We start from the raw sequence: 17,999 nt of genomic DNA on the forward strand, positions 1-17,999 counted from the left end.
ATCTGAGCACTTAACCCCACCCGGCAAAATATCAAATAATGGCTACTTGTCTACCCCATTGTGTTCTTTTGGGGTGTATGTATATCTGCGTGCATGCATCCATCACTCTGTGTGTGTTTGAGTGTATGTGTGTGTGTGCGCGCGTGTGTGTGCACTCAGTACTGCCAGGGAAAGATTTACAGAAAAGCTTTCTACATAATTGAAGATTTTTTTCCTCTTCTCTGACATATTGCTGAGTCAGACTCTTTGGAAGTGAGCAATGTCTTTTTTTACAGGGTGGGTTGGCCCTCACGACCGTGTGTGTGTGTGTGTTTGGCGACTGCGTGTGCACTGAAAAGCAAGCCCGCAGAAGAATTTGTCTGTGAGCATGTGCATTCGCATATGTGAGCGTGCATCTCGATTATCTATGTCAGCACTGCCCCACCCCCTTCCAGCCGCCTAGGGCCCCCGGTTCTAAGTGTTGGTATCTCATCCCGTGCATGATGATGACTTGCATCATCACCTGCAGCAGCAGACACATTATGTAAGACAACACTCTGCTGCAGAGGGACTGTTCCTGCATTTCAAGGCTCCCTCTCTGCTGTGCAACAAACCCAGCTCTCGCGACACCGTCCTCGCACGCATCAAGGACAGGACTCGGGGCATGGTAGGCAGGTCACATACGTTAACACACATTACCTCCCCCTCGCCTCGCACAAACATACACACCCTGCAAACAGCGCGCAAGTCAGTGCCATTCCCATCGCCCCCCAAAACACTCCTGTCACACCCTGGAAAGGTCAGCACATTTACACTGTGACAAGGCCTGACCTTTGAAAGCATAGAGTACTCAGGAGCTGGGCAGAATCTTAATGGACTCGACTGCGCGCTCTCTGCTTGTGTGTGTTTAGCTGCAGCGCGCGCTCAGGTAATGTGTAGATGGTTTATTTTAACGCCCGCTCCTGAGACTTAACTAGAGGACCCAAAAGGTCAGAATGGAATAAAAAGGCAAACACACACACACAAAAAGCAAAAGACGGCGAGAAGAGCGAACACAAGAGGAGGAATAAAGAGGAGACGCTGAACAAGACGTGGTGGCCCATTTGAAAGTCGGATGGGTGGAAGAGAGGTAGAAGGGTAGAGTTGCTTTCCATGCTTTTGCTTCCCAGTGGACCGGCAGCGATAAGAGTTTCATTAGGTAGTTAATAGCTGGCATAAAGGACGTGACATTAACGCTGGGTTAATGTCAGAAGCAGTCGCCAGCTGTGGCCAGCCTTTTCATCTCTGCCATTTCTCCAGCTGTGGCGCCGCTGCGCTCGTTTCCGCGGGAAGTTCTTTTAAGCAGATCAATTGCGTATCACAGTGTGTTTGTTGCCCTCATTGCTTTTTTCGCAGCCTTTAAATGATAATGGTAGCCTCACAGAAGGAGGAACCTTAACAGCAGGAGGCCTCTAGTACTGCCACTAACAGGCGTTAGACATGCTTAATCCATGTCACGCTTTTTCCTTCTTAGATACTCGTGTGTGTCTGTTCAACCTCCCGTCTCACACACGATCATCAAGCATCCAAGTCTTGGAGTTGTTTAGATGGACTAAATAAGAAAAAGGCAGAGGAAAATGAAATATAATGGGTTTGAGAGTGCACTTTTTTAGGAGTCACCGTCGTCAAATGTCTGAATCTATTTGAAGAAAAGAGACAAACAGAAAGAAAAACAAGTTGGCTGACTAAATGTAAATGTGGGAAAACACCTGCATTTTTATTTTTTTATTATACATCTGGATCTTTGGCTGACCCAAACTCCTGCGTAAATTCCCACAGCTCACCAGGGTCAGCCCATCTGCTCTTAATAACTACGCTTTTATTTTTTCTTCCTACCACTTCACATTCTAGCTGCAGCCTGCTCAACATGTGTGTGTGTGTTTGTGCATTTGACATCTTTTAATGAGCAAACTGCTGGATTATTTATGCCTCTGTGTGTTGTTTGTCTTTCTTTTTGATATATGCGAGATTTAGTTGACGTTAATGGAGGACCGAAAATCATACATTTCACTTTGTGTTTGTTCTCCCTCCTTCCAAGCGCGCTTGAGTTATGGAGTGAAGAAGGCCCTCGAATGCACACAGACAAACACGCACAACAGTTCACACAGACAGCAGAGTGGGTGATGGAATGTGTGTGTTTGTGTGTGCGCGCTTTTAGACCCTTCTTGACAGCGAGAGAGTGGTCCCAGAGTGCGATCATCCCGTCCGAGGTCGAGGGGAGTTTGTTAGACAGAGCCATCCATCAGCCTTAGCGCCAGCCTGTTTTGTGTGTGTGTATTAACATGTGGACATGTGTGCCTGTTCATTTGTGCGTCTGCATATCCGAGCCAGTATGTATCTACCATACATACTGACGCCTGAGCTCCCAGACACAACATGACAAGGGCTCTCTTGGGTTTTCTGTGCCTTCCTCTGACAGGAGACATGAATTAGTACAGTGAGGCGGTTTCAGTACCACGTACGATTTGTAGGCACGTTCTTTGTGCTGAGTTATGATAAAATAACGATTAGGTCGTTAACTCAAGCAGCAGCGTTACTGCATTGTCCTGCATAAAGGTGCATGCTAACGGAGACATTAGCTGTTTTAGCGTAACAAAAATCAACATTCATAAAACAAGAAGTCAAATTTTCCTGCTTCATCTGAGCGACTCTTTTTTGTTTGCTTGGATCAAACAAACTTGTTATTTTGTGTTTCTAATGAGCCAAGTTCACTGTTTCTGTTCTTTGTGCTAATAACTGTCGCTAGCTTACTTTGCTTTCGCCCATTTTTGAAGCCTTTGAGCAATTTTTTCATCACCCTAGCTACGAAACACACTAAATTAAAAAGAAAAAAACCTTACTTACTTTCTTAGTTACTGCGACGACCCAAACTACGTCTTCTTATCCCGCATTCTTGTTGTCTGCTCTTCTGTGCTGTTTTCTAGACTTTTTATAGCAGCTTATATCAAGAACTCGCTCGGCTGCACCGGTAAAAAGCATAATGAACATCCACAAACTAAATAAACATAATATAGGCACAAGTAATGTCAACAAACATGCGCACATTGATTGCAGATTGAACTTTGAATTGTGACATTTGAATAAAGTATTTGTATAAACCACATAGGTGCCGGCACTCTCAGTGGCATGTCAAAGTTTTATCAAGATTTTTCCGTTCGTCTAGGAGGAAATAGGAATCATACATACATATGCTACTATCATTATATATGATGATGTAAGGGGTGGTTCTGATAGCTACCCCATAAAAGATGCTCTTCTTTATTGTGTATTTTACTCTTAAATAAGACCATGATTTGCAAAATGAGCATCATGTTCTAATGAAGAAGATATAAAAGTAGTGAATGAGGGCAAAAACTCCTCTCTGCTGTATTAAATCAAGTGAGAAGAGGGGTCATTTTCCCATAGCCGTCTATATAATCTCATTCCTTCTGACCCCCTGCTGATTGTCAAGAAGACTCCATGACCTGAATGGCTTTCACTTTTTACACCCGGAGACTACCTTTATCTTTTGCATAGTCTATGATCTATGGAGGCACAATGGAGAGTTATTATTAAAGACTTCATTTCCGTCTTGTTGTTTTTTTTGCCTTTGTGAGTTTATCATTTCCTCTTTCCCGTTTGTATTTCCTGGCCCTCCCTAATGTGCAGCTCCCAAAGGACATATCGCCACATAAATAATGTCTTTAACAAACAGCAGTTCATTTTGCTGCCCTCTTTACAGTAATACATTGTCTGAAGTTGGCTTTAAGGGGCCACCTTTGACCCAAGTTTCATTATGTTTGTTCCTGCAGAAACCTCAACCCCAGCAGGCACCACCACACCCACGCTGCCAGCTGACGTCGAAACCACCACGGTCCCTGTCACGACTACAGGTGAGACAGGTGTTTAATATGAAAGAGCCAAAGAAATGCTGGATTAATAGCGTCATTAGGAAGCTGTAATAAGAAAGATGAAAGGCCTGAGAAAGCGCTGCATGACATTATGTAGATCAGCTGCAAATGCTCCTGTATCTGAAATGACTTTGATTTCTCACGCCTATCTGCCCTTTGGCTCTCGCTCTTACGCTGCCTTTTTCTCCCTGGCTGCTCTCCACCTCTACAGCGGCCACCTCTCCCCCATCAGACGCCGTGTGTGAGTTCGACCACGGCCTGTGTGGGTGGACACACGACCCCAACGCCCCGCTGCTCTGGTCCCTGCACAGCAACGGTGAGTCTCCTTAACAGAAATGTGAATATTTGGTCCGACTCCCTCAGTGTTTTTCCTCTGCACAGCATGCATTTAATAGATCTGAAGTTATGTCCGGATGGATTTACAGAACAGTGCAGTTAGCAGCTCAGGTTCACTACGGGAACCCCATTTTCTTTTCTTTTTTCCTTTTTTTTTTATTGTGGGGTATCAGCTTTTATGTATGCAGCTGCAAGCAGACTTCTACTTGGGTGCAGAAATTGCACAAGCATGCCGTTTATTCCATCAACTTCCTCGGGTCTAGACAAGACTGCATTTTCTATAATTAAATGGAGTCATTCTCCTTCTGAATCTTCATTGAGTCCCCCCTTTTTCAATTTGATTAAAATAATTCCTTAAATTGAAACCAGTCTAATTTGTCAGCGACGCCGTGCGCCAGCCACGCCGCTCTTTCCGAGTGAATGAGAATGAAAATGAACTGAGGGAATCAGAGGGAGAACAGCCTCCACGGAAAGCGCACACAGCCTCGCATGTGACATGCAGAGGCTCACCTCTGCGTGTCAGAATGAAGTGTCGGCAGGAAGGGGTTAAGACCGAGCGGCTCCAATTAAGTTCAGAGCAGGAGATTCCAAAGACGAGTGGTTATCCCCAGTCGTCCTTTACTGCCCCGCAATTACCTCAGGCACGTCCCACATGATGCTGTGTAGACTTCCATTTACTTAGGCATTCCTTGAAGAAATAATTATTCATTTTCCTCTTACGCATACCCACAGATCAAAAGTCCAGCATTTGGCAGGTTGTTAAAAGGTACAGAAGAGGTTTCCTGCTGGGTTTCTTTTTTTTGCACTATTTATAATTTTTCAGGGTAAGGGATCGTTATCCCAAGATTGTTTTAAAATTCATTGGTCTCGAGCAAGTCTCCATGAAAGATTTAGCATTTCTGCAGCTGGAGAAAATTAAACAAGAGGTCCAGTCTCCCTCCCCCTACACACACACACACACACACACACCCAACCTGCTTCAGTGATGTCACCTCGGTCATGTTCAGGAGGACAGCAGATCTCGTGGCAAAAAGGAGGAAATGTTCTTGAAGCGTGACCTCTTCAGGTCATAAAAAATCTATGACGGGGGGGGCTTCAAAGCGGCTTCTTTCATTAGACAGGCCGTGGTGGCTTTCATGCCTGAAGTATCATTTCCAGCCATTTTGACACGCCGCCCGAGCCTTTGATTTTCCCACGGGGGTCAAAGGTCACGATATCCCAGCCAGCCTGCAGGATCTTTATTTCGCCCCTATCAAATCACTGTTGTAATCCTCTACAGAATTCCCTCACCTCTCCCAGAAACCACAAACTCATCACCTCTTGACCTCACACCTGACACCAGTCATAGTAACAGTAATAACACACAATCCTAGAAATAGCCACCATCTACTCTAATACTAAATCAGACTTCCTAGTTTATCATGCTAGTACCAGTGTGATAAACTGGGCTTTGTAGACTGAATCATTGTTTTCCTCATGCCAGCAGCAGACCTCTGTGAAATAGATTAATAATGCTCTCTTTTTGCTGTGTCCGGCGTGGCAGCCTCGATTATGAGGCGTCTGCTGAACAAGAGGCACAACAATGGACGGGGGGGGGGCAACAGACTCCACTTCAATGCGAGGCGATGAGAATGGAGGAAGCTTTGGTGCGCACATTGAAATAAGTCATAAAACGCCTCATGGAGACCTGATTTCACATCCTCTCCAGTTGTATGCATATATATATATATATATATTTCCTACAGTGACACATACACATTCATTCAAAGCTGCAGAGGGCCAAGGGACACACTGTCACACGCTGTCTTAGGTGTCACACACAGGCGACTGCGACACATGGCGGGCAGAGGGGAGCTGTCAACTAGGAAGAAGATTTATCCCCCCCAGATACTTCCAGTGTGATCTGCTGGACACACGGAGCAAAAAAAGGCTCACTCACTTAGTCACTCAGCGAACCTGAGTGCGGTGGCAGTGGATGCTACTGCACGCCGATTGAAACTTCTTACTCTTGTGGTAGTTTTTCTCTCGCCTATAAAACAGAAAGGCGCTTAATTGCTGGAACACATATACACACAGGCACCAACAGACACACACACAGTTGTTCTTGATAAAGCAGGTGATTTAATCTGCAGATTGTTGATATTGGACTCTTTCCCACCGGGCCCACTTAAGAAATTCCTCAGCAGACACCTCACCGAGCCGCTCTCTCACACGTACGCGGGCATGCACAATGCAATCTGTGCTTCTCGTTCACACAGGCAGTCACTCATACATGCGGTCTCTCACAATGGAATTCGTGTCGCTTTCCAATTTGCAAACTAAACATCCTCTGGTGTAAACAAGTGGAGGGGGATGCATTTCTGTTGGACTTTTCCGTTGGTTAAGTCATTTACCTGAAAGGGAATGAAGAAAAAAACGCCTCAAGGGTCTTGGCTGGAGTTCTGCTAGCACTCGGTGTATGAACGACGCTCTCAGTGGACCTATTCTTCTCTGTGTTTATATTTGTCACATCCCTATTGTTTGGTATGACTATTGTGCTGTGGTGATCCCATTCCTGTTAGCAACTGGTGATTAGTGTCTCGGGTTTTTTTTTTTTTTGAACAGTCATGTTGGAAATGTCTAACCGTGTGAAAAGCCATTATGTACATGTGTGCATGTCTATATATGTGTCTAAGTCATGATTAACGACGATAATTTTCTCACTGTACGCACACACGATTCCCTTGTGTATGTGCTCCGTGTTTGCCGCACAGACTAACTGCAGCAGCATCCATTTACAGTGAATATCAAAAGTCTACACAACCATTCATTTTCTATTTTTATTGCCTCGAGGCCTGAATGAAAATCCATTAAATCAGACTTCTGTTTATTTATTTTTTTCATTTTCATTTGACTGCAGTAACCAGCGAACTCAAGGTTAAAACAAAACCCTGCTCACTTTCGGTAATGTGGAGAGAATGCAGAAAGGGCTTAGTTTCACATTTTTGCTGTGAAATTGCTGTGAACAGGAATGTGCATGTGGCAACTTTTATATCCCATTTTGGTCCGAGTTAGAAAAATTCATGCTCTATCTTTTCTCATATCTCTTTCCCTTCCAGAGCTCAACAGCTATCTGTACATAGACGCAAGCCTAAAGACTGAGCAGCAGCGAGCTCGGCTCTTGAGCCCCGTGTTGACCGCCGACACTGGGCCCCTGTGTCTAGTCTTCTCTTACCAGATATCGGGGGAGGCCCAGGGCCACCTTAGGGTCCTGGTACAGGACGCCCACTTTGAAGAGACGGTCCTGTGGACACTAACAGACGATCAGGGCCCCGTCTGGAAGGAGGGTCGGACCATACTACCTCGATCTCCTAAAAGCGTCCAGGTAGTGGTTAAACTCTGTGTGCTCATAAAATAAATACTTAAAAAGAAGGCAAATGGGAGATGAAAGAATCAAGCTTCTTACCAGTATTATTGAGTTATATACGAATCAGGCTTTGTAATCTTGAGTTAGACATTTTAATTACATGCTACCCAGGAAGGGAAAACATTTCTGTTGTAGTTTTATTAGAGTAGGCTGTTAATATTTTCAATCTTAAACACCCCCAAAGCTACATTATATGCGCTCACCACCACCTACATGTCAAAATCTGTTAACTTGAACTTATTTTAAACTTTCAGGCAGGCTCTTAGCCATTTCATTCAGCCATGTTAAGACTTCAGCTTCAGCTGTTTACCCAAGATTTTTAGCTTAAGTGTTCAAACATTTATCCACAACTTTTATCTGCTACTCTAGTTACAGTTCCCCATCATACTTAATCATCATGTTTAGCTAACAGTAACTTTGCTAGCTATTTCAGCTCTATTGCAGGTGTTTTAGCTAACAAGTTTTAGCTAAGGTTTTCACAAACCGTTTCAACAGATTAGCCATAACTTAGACAACAATTTCTACTGTACTTAATATTTTTAGCTAGCATACAATTTAAAAAAAATTTTTCGACCGTTAGCGATCGCACCCATTTCTTTTGGTGGTAGGTTTTTTTGTACTGCTTAGCTGCTAATTGTTGTTTTACTGTTAAGAGTTTTTCCTAAATCTAAATAAAGTTTACTTACTTGGGTACTGACTTAGCTTACCAGGTTTAGCATGTGACCCATGTGCTCTAAAGCTATTCCAGAGTTTTAAGTCTGTCTTGAGGACGGTTCAGTTCCCAGTATACCCGGCCTGTTGGCCACATCATGCATTGCTATTATTTTTTATCACACAGCTGCTTCCATTCATGCTCGCCATGGTAGCCGCTGCAGTATTGTTCTCAGCTACAGGTGTACACGCCAGTAGCACAACACTCCAAGTATAAAAGGGCCATGACTGTGTGTCTTCCCCTTGCTTCTTGTAGTTCAGCTGCCCATGTGACGCTTCTTCTAAAGTTAAAGTACGCACTTGTACTTGTAGCAGAGCATATGACAGTATCAGTTTTAAGCTCTGTGTCACTTTAGGCCACATTTGAAATAAAGTACGCTGTAGTGTCCCTCTGGCTGTGGGACTGTTTGGAAGTTGGCTGTGCATTTGTCAGAGACATCACAAGCAGTTAATGTTCTCATAAAAAAGTAAGTGGGAGATGGTTGCAGAGCAGGGAGGATGATTGCAAGTGTTGAGTGCAACTTTGAAATCGCAGGCACCGTATTAAGTTTTTATCCTATTTCTCCTCCTCCTGCTGCTGTCCCCATTTTCAATGTGCCTCCACCCCCCATCCTGTCATCCGTCTTCCTCTTCCTCTCACTTCTTTTTCCTTCAACTTTTCCCTCCTCCTCTTCCTCTTCATCCTTCCTTTTTTTCGGCTGTGGTAGGTTGTGATGGAGGGTTACTTTGTGCACGGCACCAGAGGGCACATCTGGATAGACAACATCCACATCAGCTCGAGCACCCCACTGACGGAGTGTACACGTAAGTCGCACATATGCTTTGTTTCTTTATTTTTGCTTCTTCTTGCCAAAAATCTTTACAGATAAACACACACACACTCATGACACATTATCTCACCCTCCTATCAGTCTACTGCTCCCTACTACCACCTCGACTTTCAGTCGTAAGGTCCTTGAGCAGTGACACACATGAAGTGAGAAACACCAGCACCACCACACACCAATCCTTCACTCGCCCTCCCATCCCAGTTTCAGAGACAGCCTCTCCTCCAAAGAGCCCACCGAACACAGAGATGAAAGCAGGAAGAAGAGGGAGGGACAGCGTTTACTCCTCCACGAAAAAAGAAAGAAAGAAAAGAAACGAAGAATAGGAAAACTAGGCCATAAACGCCCCGTGGGCCCCGGCGATGCTAATCTATGTTTCATTAGATTTCTCTTCTCTTTCTCCCTCTATCTCTCCTGCGCTCCCTCCTCTGTCGTATTTGTAAACAGAGATTTTCCCGAGCCATCAAAGGGAATTACTAGACAGGCTGTTTCCCAAGTAAGTTTCTGGGTGCCTCGCACGAGCCGAGCTCCAGTGTAGCCTCCCTAATCTAGCCTGAGCAGGGGCTTCGGAGAGGGTGTTAAACAGATCAGAGACCAAGCCGGCGGTTCGGAGCCAAAAACCTGCCGTCATCACTTCTGACTGACGTCCAGTGTGCTTTGGAGCCGGACCACAGTGGGAACATGGCGGCGGGGGTGGGGTGGCAGAGTGTAACAGAGGGAAAGTGTGTGTGTGTCTATGTGTATGGCCAGTGTTTTTCTGTGTGTTTGTGTTGAGTCATTTTTATATGTCTGTGTGTGTCATGCGAGTCCTGAGAGAGTCTAAGCAGCACAGCAGCTTGGAAGGCAAAGATGATAGCCCAGCCCCCCTCCTGCTTCCCTGCTGCTGTGTTTCCTCCTTCCTCCCTTCCCTCTCCTCCTTTGCCACTCCCAGAGCATGCTGGGATGTTGCTTATCACCAAACACAGTTGAGTTTTTCAGTACGTCGGCGTTCCCGCCAAAAGGCGCCAGTTCCCAAGTTGGACCCCCTGCTCCTTTACTCCCATTCTCTCTTTCTCAACCCCCACCCCCAGTCACACACACACACACACACACACACACACACACACACACACACACACACACACACACACACACACACCATGTACCACACACTGAGACACACACACACATCATTTCTCTGTGTTTGCATTCCAGGCAATCAAAGTGAAGGTTCTGCTCTGTGCATTCACAGCCCGCTCCAGTTTTACTGGACGCTGCAGATAAACAACTTGAAATGTGTGAACTTTGCAAATGCAGACACACACATACGCCCATAGCCTATACACTATACACTCCCGTCTCAAATTCCTGGCAACCACAATATACTCTGTTTGAAACAGCGTTCTAGCAGAGAATCACTGTAAATGCCATAATTCATGTGCGTTATCTGAGGAATTAACTTAAAATTTCCTCAGGAGGAGTTTGATAGTCTTGTGACATTTGCGTGACATTTGGCTGACTTTTTCTCTTATATTTAAAGTTATCTAACAGCTGTCTCGCTCTCTCCCCCCTCTCTCTCTGCTCCTGTCTCCCGCCCGCCTCTCTATCCTCACAGAACCCTTCGCGGCTTTTCCTCCCGAAAATCCAGGTGAGTCTGACTTTGGTGTGAAGTCACTTCTCCTGTGGTCTTGCTTCCTGCCCGTCGGTATGCACTAGCCTGGGTTTCTTTTTTTGCTTGGTCTGAACCACTAAAAGAAAAACCAATTAGTCTAAATCACTCTTTTACACTGACAGCACAGAAGCCGAGTCTGCCACAGCTTTGTGATTCCAGACTTTTTAAAGCTGATTCGCCACGTCACCGGCAGCATGTAGACGTCTCAAAATGAGTACTAATGGCAAATATTCACCAAACACCAAATTAATTTTGATCAAATTTTAGTGAAGTTACAGGATAGATTGCTTCAGTAGCTCATTGTTTTACCTTGTCAGTTTTAGCAGAAACAAAGGATTGGTCTCAAAAGGAAAGACTGTACGTGCGAAGGAAGCCGAATCCGGCACGGCATAAGGAGTCATATTTGAAAAGGGCTACATATTCTCTGTTCTAGGCTTCCTGACACAGCCTGAAGGGTTTTAAATAACTGTCTGCCTCATGAAAAATATTTAGAGCATCCTAGGAGACCCTATGAGATTGATGTTAGTGTTTTGGCATCTCATAATGTCTTCCAATAAGATAAGAGCTAGGAGGCTTCAGTGCGAATGTGATGTGTGTGCATTTCTTCGGCTTTTCTACTCCTCTGACTTCACACACGCGCACACATATAGCACACGGTGTCTAACCCTTGACAAACACACACATTAATATCATCACACACACAACAGCGTCCCCAGTGGAAAGCAATCAGATAGAGTGACTGAGCAGCATCGAGCATGGGTGTCTCTGTCTCCTCTCCCTAAGTCAGCTCTGCCTAATGAGTGTGTGCAGTGTGAAGTAGCAGGAGCACGCACCATTTCCCCCTGTAATTATGTGACACGGTCCAAAAATCAGGATGTATTCAGCCCCGCTTCATTTTCCCTTTAGTTCAGTGTGACATCCTACATACAGCTTCTCCACATCAGCTTTGGAAAGAGCATGTGGGCTTCTTCTTCTTTTTTTTTTTTAGTTTTTCCACTCTGTCTACAAGGGTTTGTTTTAGTAGACTTGGATAGAGGAGTAGAGGCCTCTTGGAAGCCGGTTAGCTGGTTCTTACCAAAAATTTGAGAATTGGGTGGGGGAGGGGGAACTCAATCCAGGAGCAGCAGAAGAGTAGAGGATCTGTGGAGATGGTCTCCGAGGAGACAGCTCTTTGGCTTGAGAAGGAGAGGACTGGCCAGGATGCTGATGCATGACAGACAAAAAACACACAAAAAAGGAAAATGAAAAACCAAGAACAGAGAACAGGATAAATTATGTACTCAAAACAAAATCTGACAACTCGAGCCAGCTAAATAACAAATCCCGGTCCAATATGAGCTCAGAGAGTGAGAGAGAGAGTGCGAGCTCTGGAACGCTGGATACCCGTGTGATGTTCCCGCTGATCCTTGCATGGTTCTGAGATGATATCAAGGAGCTGTTTGTGACTTCCTGTGCCAGTGTGAAACAGGAAGAGGAAGCTCCTTAAGTCAATGTGTGTGCGTGCTTTTATGACTAATTATTTTGGCTTTCGTTTCACACCAAGAAATCTCACTGGAGCTTTGTTTAAAAAAAATAAATAAAGAAATAAAAGAAATAAATCGCTTGCATTGCACTTGATTGGATCCAACTATTGGAGCGATTTCAAACCAAATCTCTTGACGATCTTGGTGTGAAAACTTGTCCTCCAATTGCAACCCAAGCTACGTGACAGAGATGGATGCATTTCTTTCTTTCTTTTCTGGCCTTGGAGATGTCTTTCTTTCTTTCTTTTTGCAACTGGCATGCTTGTGCATGCTCACACGAGGTGCACGAACAGGGATAGAATCAGACGAATTCAGTGTTAAAAAGTGAAAAACAAGTGCCACTCCTCTCTTTTCCCGCTGGCCAATTATTCTGTATCTCTCCACCAGGGGGAGGCGTTCCTGTGCCTCCCTTGCCCATCCACTGGTATTACATTATGGCTGCCGGGGGTGCCCTCCTTCTCCTGGCAGCGGCCATCTTGGTCAGAGCACTCTGTTGCTGTCGACAACACCTGGCCACCAAGAAGAGCCAACTGTCTGTGGCCTATCACAGCTCTTCGCAGTGCTTCCAGTACTCTAACTGGTCCTCCAGTATGGCCACCCCCGGGGTGGAGCCGGTCCTGACGGTGAGGTTGGACAGCCGGGACCGACACCGTACCCTCTGCTAAAAGCGAAGCGCTTATAAGCTGCACTGTATTCGTCAGAGGACGACGCCGACCGGCGATGGCAGTGAGAGTCGTGGCGCAGCAAGATCGACGAACCCTCACTTGCTTTAGTTTACAGCCCCCAGCGGTGATGATGACGACAAAGACATTGTCCTAAATTGCTGAGTGATATTTTTTTTTTTTTTTTGGCAAAGGAAACACTGTGGCCTCTCTCTCTCACACATGCACGCTCTCTAATGGATGTAGCTTCGGTTGCTGTTTTTCCTTCCCTGTTCCATTAAGGAGTTTTGCTGTTGACATTTCACACTATGCTGCTCCTGATGAGAGAACTGAAGACTGAGTAAGTTATTTGTCTGAACAGCTTGATTCGGACCATTGAGTACCGTCTGGCTCCTCATAACCCCAACGGTCCTTCTGGAATGACCCCAACGTGGACACACACACAGGCATGCGAGGGGGAAGAGGACGGGGAGGGGATTTTGAGCTGGTTCCGCTGCAAGGAGCCAGCCAGAGCTGCCAAACCACGAGGCTAAAACAAGACCCCAGAGACACGAGGAACCCTGCAGTGCTGAGAGAGGGAGAGACGGGGGGAGGGAGGGGGGGGGAGAAAACTGTGCTAGCTGTGGAAATGATCTGGCAAGGCCCAGAAAATGAAGCTCTTGGTATCTCTGTAATAACACAACCACAGGATAGTTGCAATATGAGTTGTGCCAATAGCGAGGGTGTTTGTAAAAGAACAGAAATGGGATGTGTGGAGGGGGGGGGGGGGGGGGGGGGTCCATTGTCCTTTTCAACAAAGCATGTGCACATTTACAAAAAAAAACCTCACAAAAATACAAAACAAAGGAATGCAAATCCATCATACTTAAAAAGTCCTGCATCGCAAACGGAGTTAACCAGCTCCGTTTGATTGAACGTCTCATCTTTCTCTCGATAAAGGCATCAGTCAGTGATGGATGCGGCTGTCTTCAGTGTTTCAGTGTTTCATCTTGAATCTCTTGTGTAATAAAGCACGTTGTACCACTCCCATTCATGCTTCATACCACCCACTCCAGTTGTTCTCCGTGTCTTTGAGCCGCCCAGATGAAAGCCGTGCCTGAGCCGAGCCTTGTCGTGTTTTCCAGTGTGAATATGTGCTTGTTGTTTTTAGGGTTGTAAATAGACACATCTGTCTGCCATCGCCGCTTCGATCCTTGATTTACGCTCCTACAAATCCCACAATGCCGCCGGACCAGCTGGAAGCCATAAGCGAAGTGTTTTTGCCTTATGTGTTCATCCTTGAGAGGAATCCGAGATATTACAAAAACCAGAGCAGAGAGTTTCAGCCATTCAGGGTTGGGTTTTTTTTTTCCCTTTTTAGTGCCATTATTGGCCGGTGACATAAAATAAGACACAGCTAATGCACTTCTCGCTAATATTTAACACATATGGGCTCTAAAAACCCATTTTTATCGTGTAATTGTCACCGAGATAGACACACTAGCGGCAATTTCTCTCTCATCAGTTGGTACAGAGGTGATGAGATCTGACACGAGCTCAATTTAACACCCTGGATTGAATGAAATTGAGGTCTTCACTCTGTAGCTTAACGGGGCGTGCTTTCCCTGGTTTGTCACTGCTGCAAAAATCCATCACCTACAAGCCCGCAGCTCAGCAGAAATGCACCTCAATTTGTTGTCACAATTTAGAAGCTGCACTTTTTTCTGGCACACTTTGCCCATGTGCTTTTAAATCAACTTGGGGGGAGGAGGGACCGGACACCCTACTCGAGCCATCTCAACACCATTATGCTTCCAAGCCCCTAATAGTCGTAATTAGTTAATGGACAGATAGCATTTATTAGGTCTGCGGTAAGCACTTTTCCCTCCCATCAACCGCACCTCGATCGCCCAATCCCCTGCCAACTACCAGTTGCCCTGGAAACAGTATTAATAATGCCGGTGGCCATCAGAGACCAGCAGATCTAGACGTGTGCCTTGCCAAGCAGCTACTCCCACTCCTGACTGCTCGCCAAGAGCAAGCGAGCCCAAACACACACTCACATGTGCGGACACAAATGTGCACAAAGTTAAAAGAAAACCCACCTAAAGTAGAAGTACTCTCAGGCTATTGGGCTCGAATAAAGTGCTGGGAGGGAGGGCTTGCCACAATTCAGACACTCACATCCACGTCAATTTTCAGTTCACACCACCTGGCAGACCTGTTACTTTCACACAAAGCACTGTCACGAGCAACTGCTGACATTTTGTCTCCATTATTTTTCTCTTCTTTGATGATCTAATGCACCGGTCGAACAGTAATGATGATTTCAGCAGCGATAATGACGGGAATTGTTAATGATTTGATGACATGTTTGCATTGTTATTCACACTGAATGAGCAGTCTTACACCATCGATATACCATGTGATGACTGTGTGTTTGACAGGAATGTATCTTAATGATCTTTATTATTAATAAAGTCGTATTTTTCTATTTATAAGTGTGTGTATGAGTATAAATGTGTAATATCAAAATTAGCAGCAAATATAAAGCAGTTAACGGTATGCAAAGGGTTGCTGTTATTTCTGGTGATTGTGTAAAAAGACACTGAACTCGAGTTAGGCACTTGGCGAGCATTTAAAGGAAACCTTGCAGAGGCAAATGCAGAGGCATGTTTTTGTTTATTTGTTGTAATTACAGCTAGAATTATGCGTAAATCGGATTGGTGTTTAAAGTCGGTGTGTCCTGTGCTTCTGTCTGATAGTTAAGGGACCAGGTGGCGATGGACGAATTTACGGTGGCCCGCTAGGTGGAGGTAAGACACCGGAGCTCACACCAGTACCTTTTTGTCATTTCTATAAAGTACTTTTATAAATTATAAAGAACATTTCTGTAAGTTATCTCCCTTGTGGCAGATGGCTATACCTGGTTCTGATGGAGGTTTCTTCCTGTTAAAAGGGAGTTTTTCCTTCCCACTGTTGCCAATTGCTTGCTCATAGGGGGTCGTCCAATTCTAGAGGTTTTCTCTGAATTTTTGTAGGGTCCATACCTTACAATATAACGTGCCTTGAGGCAACTGTTGTTTTGATATTAAATGGCACTACATAAATGAAAATTGAATTGAATTACCTCTGTTCGGACTTTAGTTTCTGTTTGTAAACGAGTCTTCTACTCACAACAATTCATGACTTTAGTGATGTTTGATACAATCTTTTCTCTTTAGTAAGTCAAAAACATCGCAAAAGATCAGGTAGGGTCAAGAAGTCAAGTTTACCTGCACTCCTGACAGATCACTTGATCTCATTAACAGCAGTTTACCTGTAATTGTAAAATCTCGTATTTACGTTGATTTTTCCAAGCCACTTTGCAACCCACCTCCCCATGTCATGTATATCATCATTAACTGTAGCAATAACAGGTTTATACAACCACTCCTTGCCTGTCATCATACTAACCTCCCGTTTTTGTCACAGGTTTACAGTTCCCAGAGAGGAACACGCCATCACCGTCATCCGAGCCTCCAGTCACGCGTGTCTCAGAAAAGGACAACTCGTGGCTGTACACCCTTGACCCCATACTGGTCACAATCATCGTCATGAGCTCTCTGGGCGTCCTGCTCGGAGCGGTGTGCGCCGGCCTCCTGCTGTACTGCACCTGCTCCTACAGCGGCCTGTCGTCCCGCTCCTCCACCACCCTGGAGAACTACAACTTCGAACTCTACGACGGCCTCAAGCACAAGGTCAAACTCAACCAACAGCGCTGCTGCACCGAGGCGTGAGAAAGAAAAGGCGATTCGAAAAGGAAAAGGAAGATGGAAAGAAAGAGAGGGATGACAGTCACCCTGTGAAAACCTCCCGCTATCTTCTTCATTTTGCTTCAGTTCACTTTATTCCTCAGCAGCGCAGATCCCAGGATGCACAGGCAACAAGAAAGCCACTTTCGAGCTCAAACGAGAACTTGTTTTCCTGTTTCGGAAAGCATTGCACAGTCCAGTATTGGTAGTTCTATGGCAAAATGAACCACTGAGTAAAAAACTGATGGACTGTTCCGTTCTGGGCCTAAAAAGTAAATATCTACACATATCAAGTACAGATTCTTGGTCCACCAACAGAGAAACGTTTATAGATGCATCATAGATTTGTATGAGGTCTAGTTTTGAAAGTGGATACTGTAAACTACACAAACAGTGAGGCAGACACATCGTGTTGGAAAGGTGGTAGGTTAGGAACGTGCTTAGAAAGCGTCTTTTTTTCTTTTGTTTTTTGGATCACGTGTGAACACAGTGGCCTAGAAGTTAGCTCCTTGGTGTGGACCGTTGGCTCCTTTGTTCTCTACGTATCAGCCTCAGTTATCCTCTTAGTTCCTGACAGTCTGTGGTCTATTTAGTCACCGACGCCCCTCGAGTTTGTCTCACTGCTCAATCACTTTCTGTTTTAATGTTTTAGTTCTGGCCTGTTACCCAGTCTGGCAGATATGTTTTGTTTTTTGTTTTTTAATGAAGCAAAGGAAGTGTGTGTGTGTGTGTGTGTGTGTGTGTGTGTGTGTGTGTGTGTGTGTGTGTGTGTGTGTGTGTGTGTGTGTGTGTGGGGAGGGGGGAGGGGGGCTTTTTAACACATTATTTTACTGGCAGAGATGTTCTTGTTAGATTTAGTTGTCGGAGACTGTTGTTGCCGGTTCCTGTCAAAGAGAAGGTCACGTTTACATTGCGGTTAATGGTAAAAGGTCAAGGAGCTTTGGTTGGTGCAACCTATGGATTGCTGGTAAGAGTGTGAAGCACTGTAGAAAGAGAAGGAAAGAGAGACTATAAGAGACTATGACTGACAGCGCACTAAAAAAAAAATCCCCTGCCTCTCCCTCGTAGGGGCGATGTTCTCTCTTTCACGAGTACAAGACAAAAAAAAAGCAAATGGAATCAAAAACAAATGCAGTCAGACACAGCTCTTCTCAATCGACTGACTGACTGTGTGCCCGGACACACAACAACGCCTTAAAAGC

General features: G+C 45.1%; 1 protein-coding gene across 2 annotated transcripts in view; it reads left to right on the forward strand.

The window, feature by feature from the left end:
- LOC147302421 (neuropilin-2-like) overlaps positions 1-17,584 on the forward strand; it is a 59,280-nt gene extending 41,696 nt beyond the window's left edge. The window contains exons 12-18 of one of the 2 annotated variants that reach the window (XM_086281909.1): positions 3,810-3,890; positions 4,120-4,224; positions 7,343-7,608; positions 9,069-9,165; positions 10,783-10,815; positions 15,769-15,819; positions 16,478-17,584. In XM_086281909.1, coding sequence (XP_086138035.1) covers positions 3,810-3,890; positions 4,120-4,224; positions 7,343-7,608; positions 9,069-9,165; positions 10,783-10,815; positions 15,769-15,819; positions 16,478-16,782 — 938 coding nt within the window. In that variant the 3' untranslated portion in view covers positions 16,783-17,584. Of the gene's footprint in view, positions 1-3,809; positions 3,891-4,119; positions 4,225-7,342; positions 7,609-9,068; positions 9,166-10,782; positions 10,816-12,749; positions 13,601-15,768; positions 15,820-16,477 lie in introns of those variants that run through there. The other variant, XM_086281910.1, reaches the window with a different exon arrangement.
- Positions 17,585-17,999: the final 415 nt, after the last annotated feature.

The sequence above is a fragment of the Aulonocara sp. 'chitande type north' Nkhata Bay genome, linkage group LG23 (genome assembly GCF_057382095.1).
Source record: "Aulonocara sp. 'chitande type north' Nkhata Bay isolate Kocher_YH1m ecotype deep benthic linkage group LG23, A_spYH_male_GT1.1, whole genome shotgun sequence".
Lineage (NCBI taxonomy): Eukaryota > Metazoa > Chordata > Actinopteri > Cichliformes > Cichlidae > Aulonocara > Aulonocara sp. 'chitande type north' Nkhata Bay.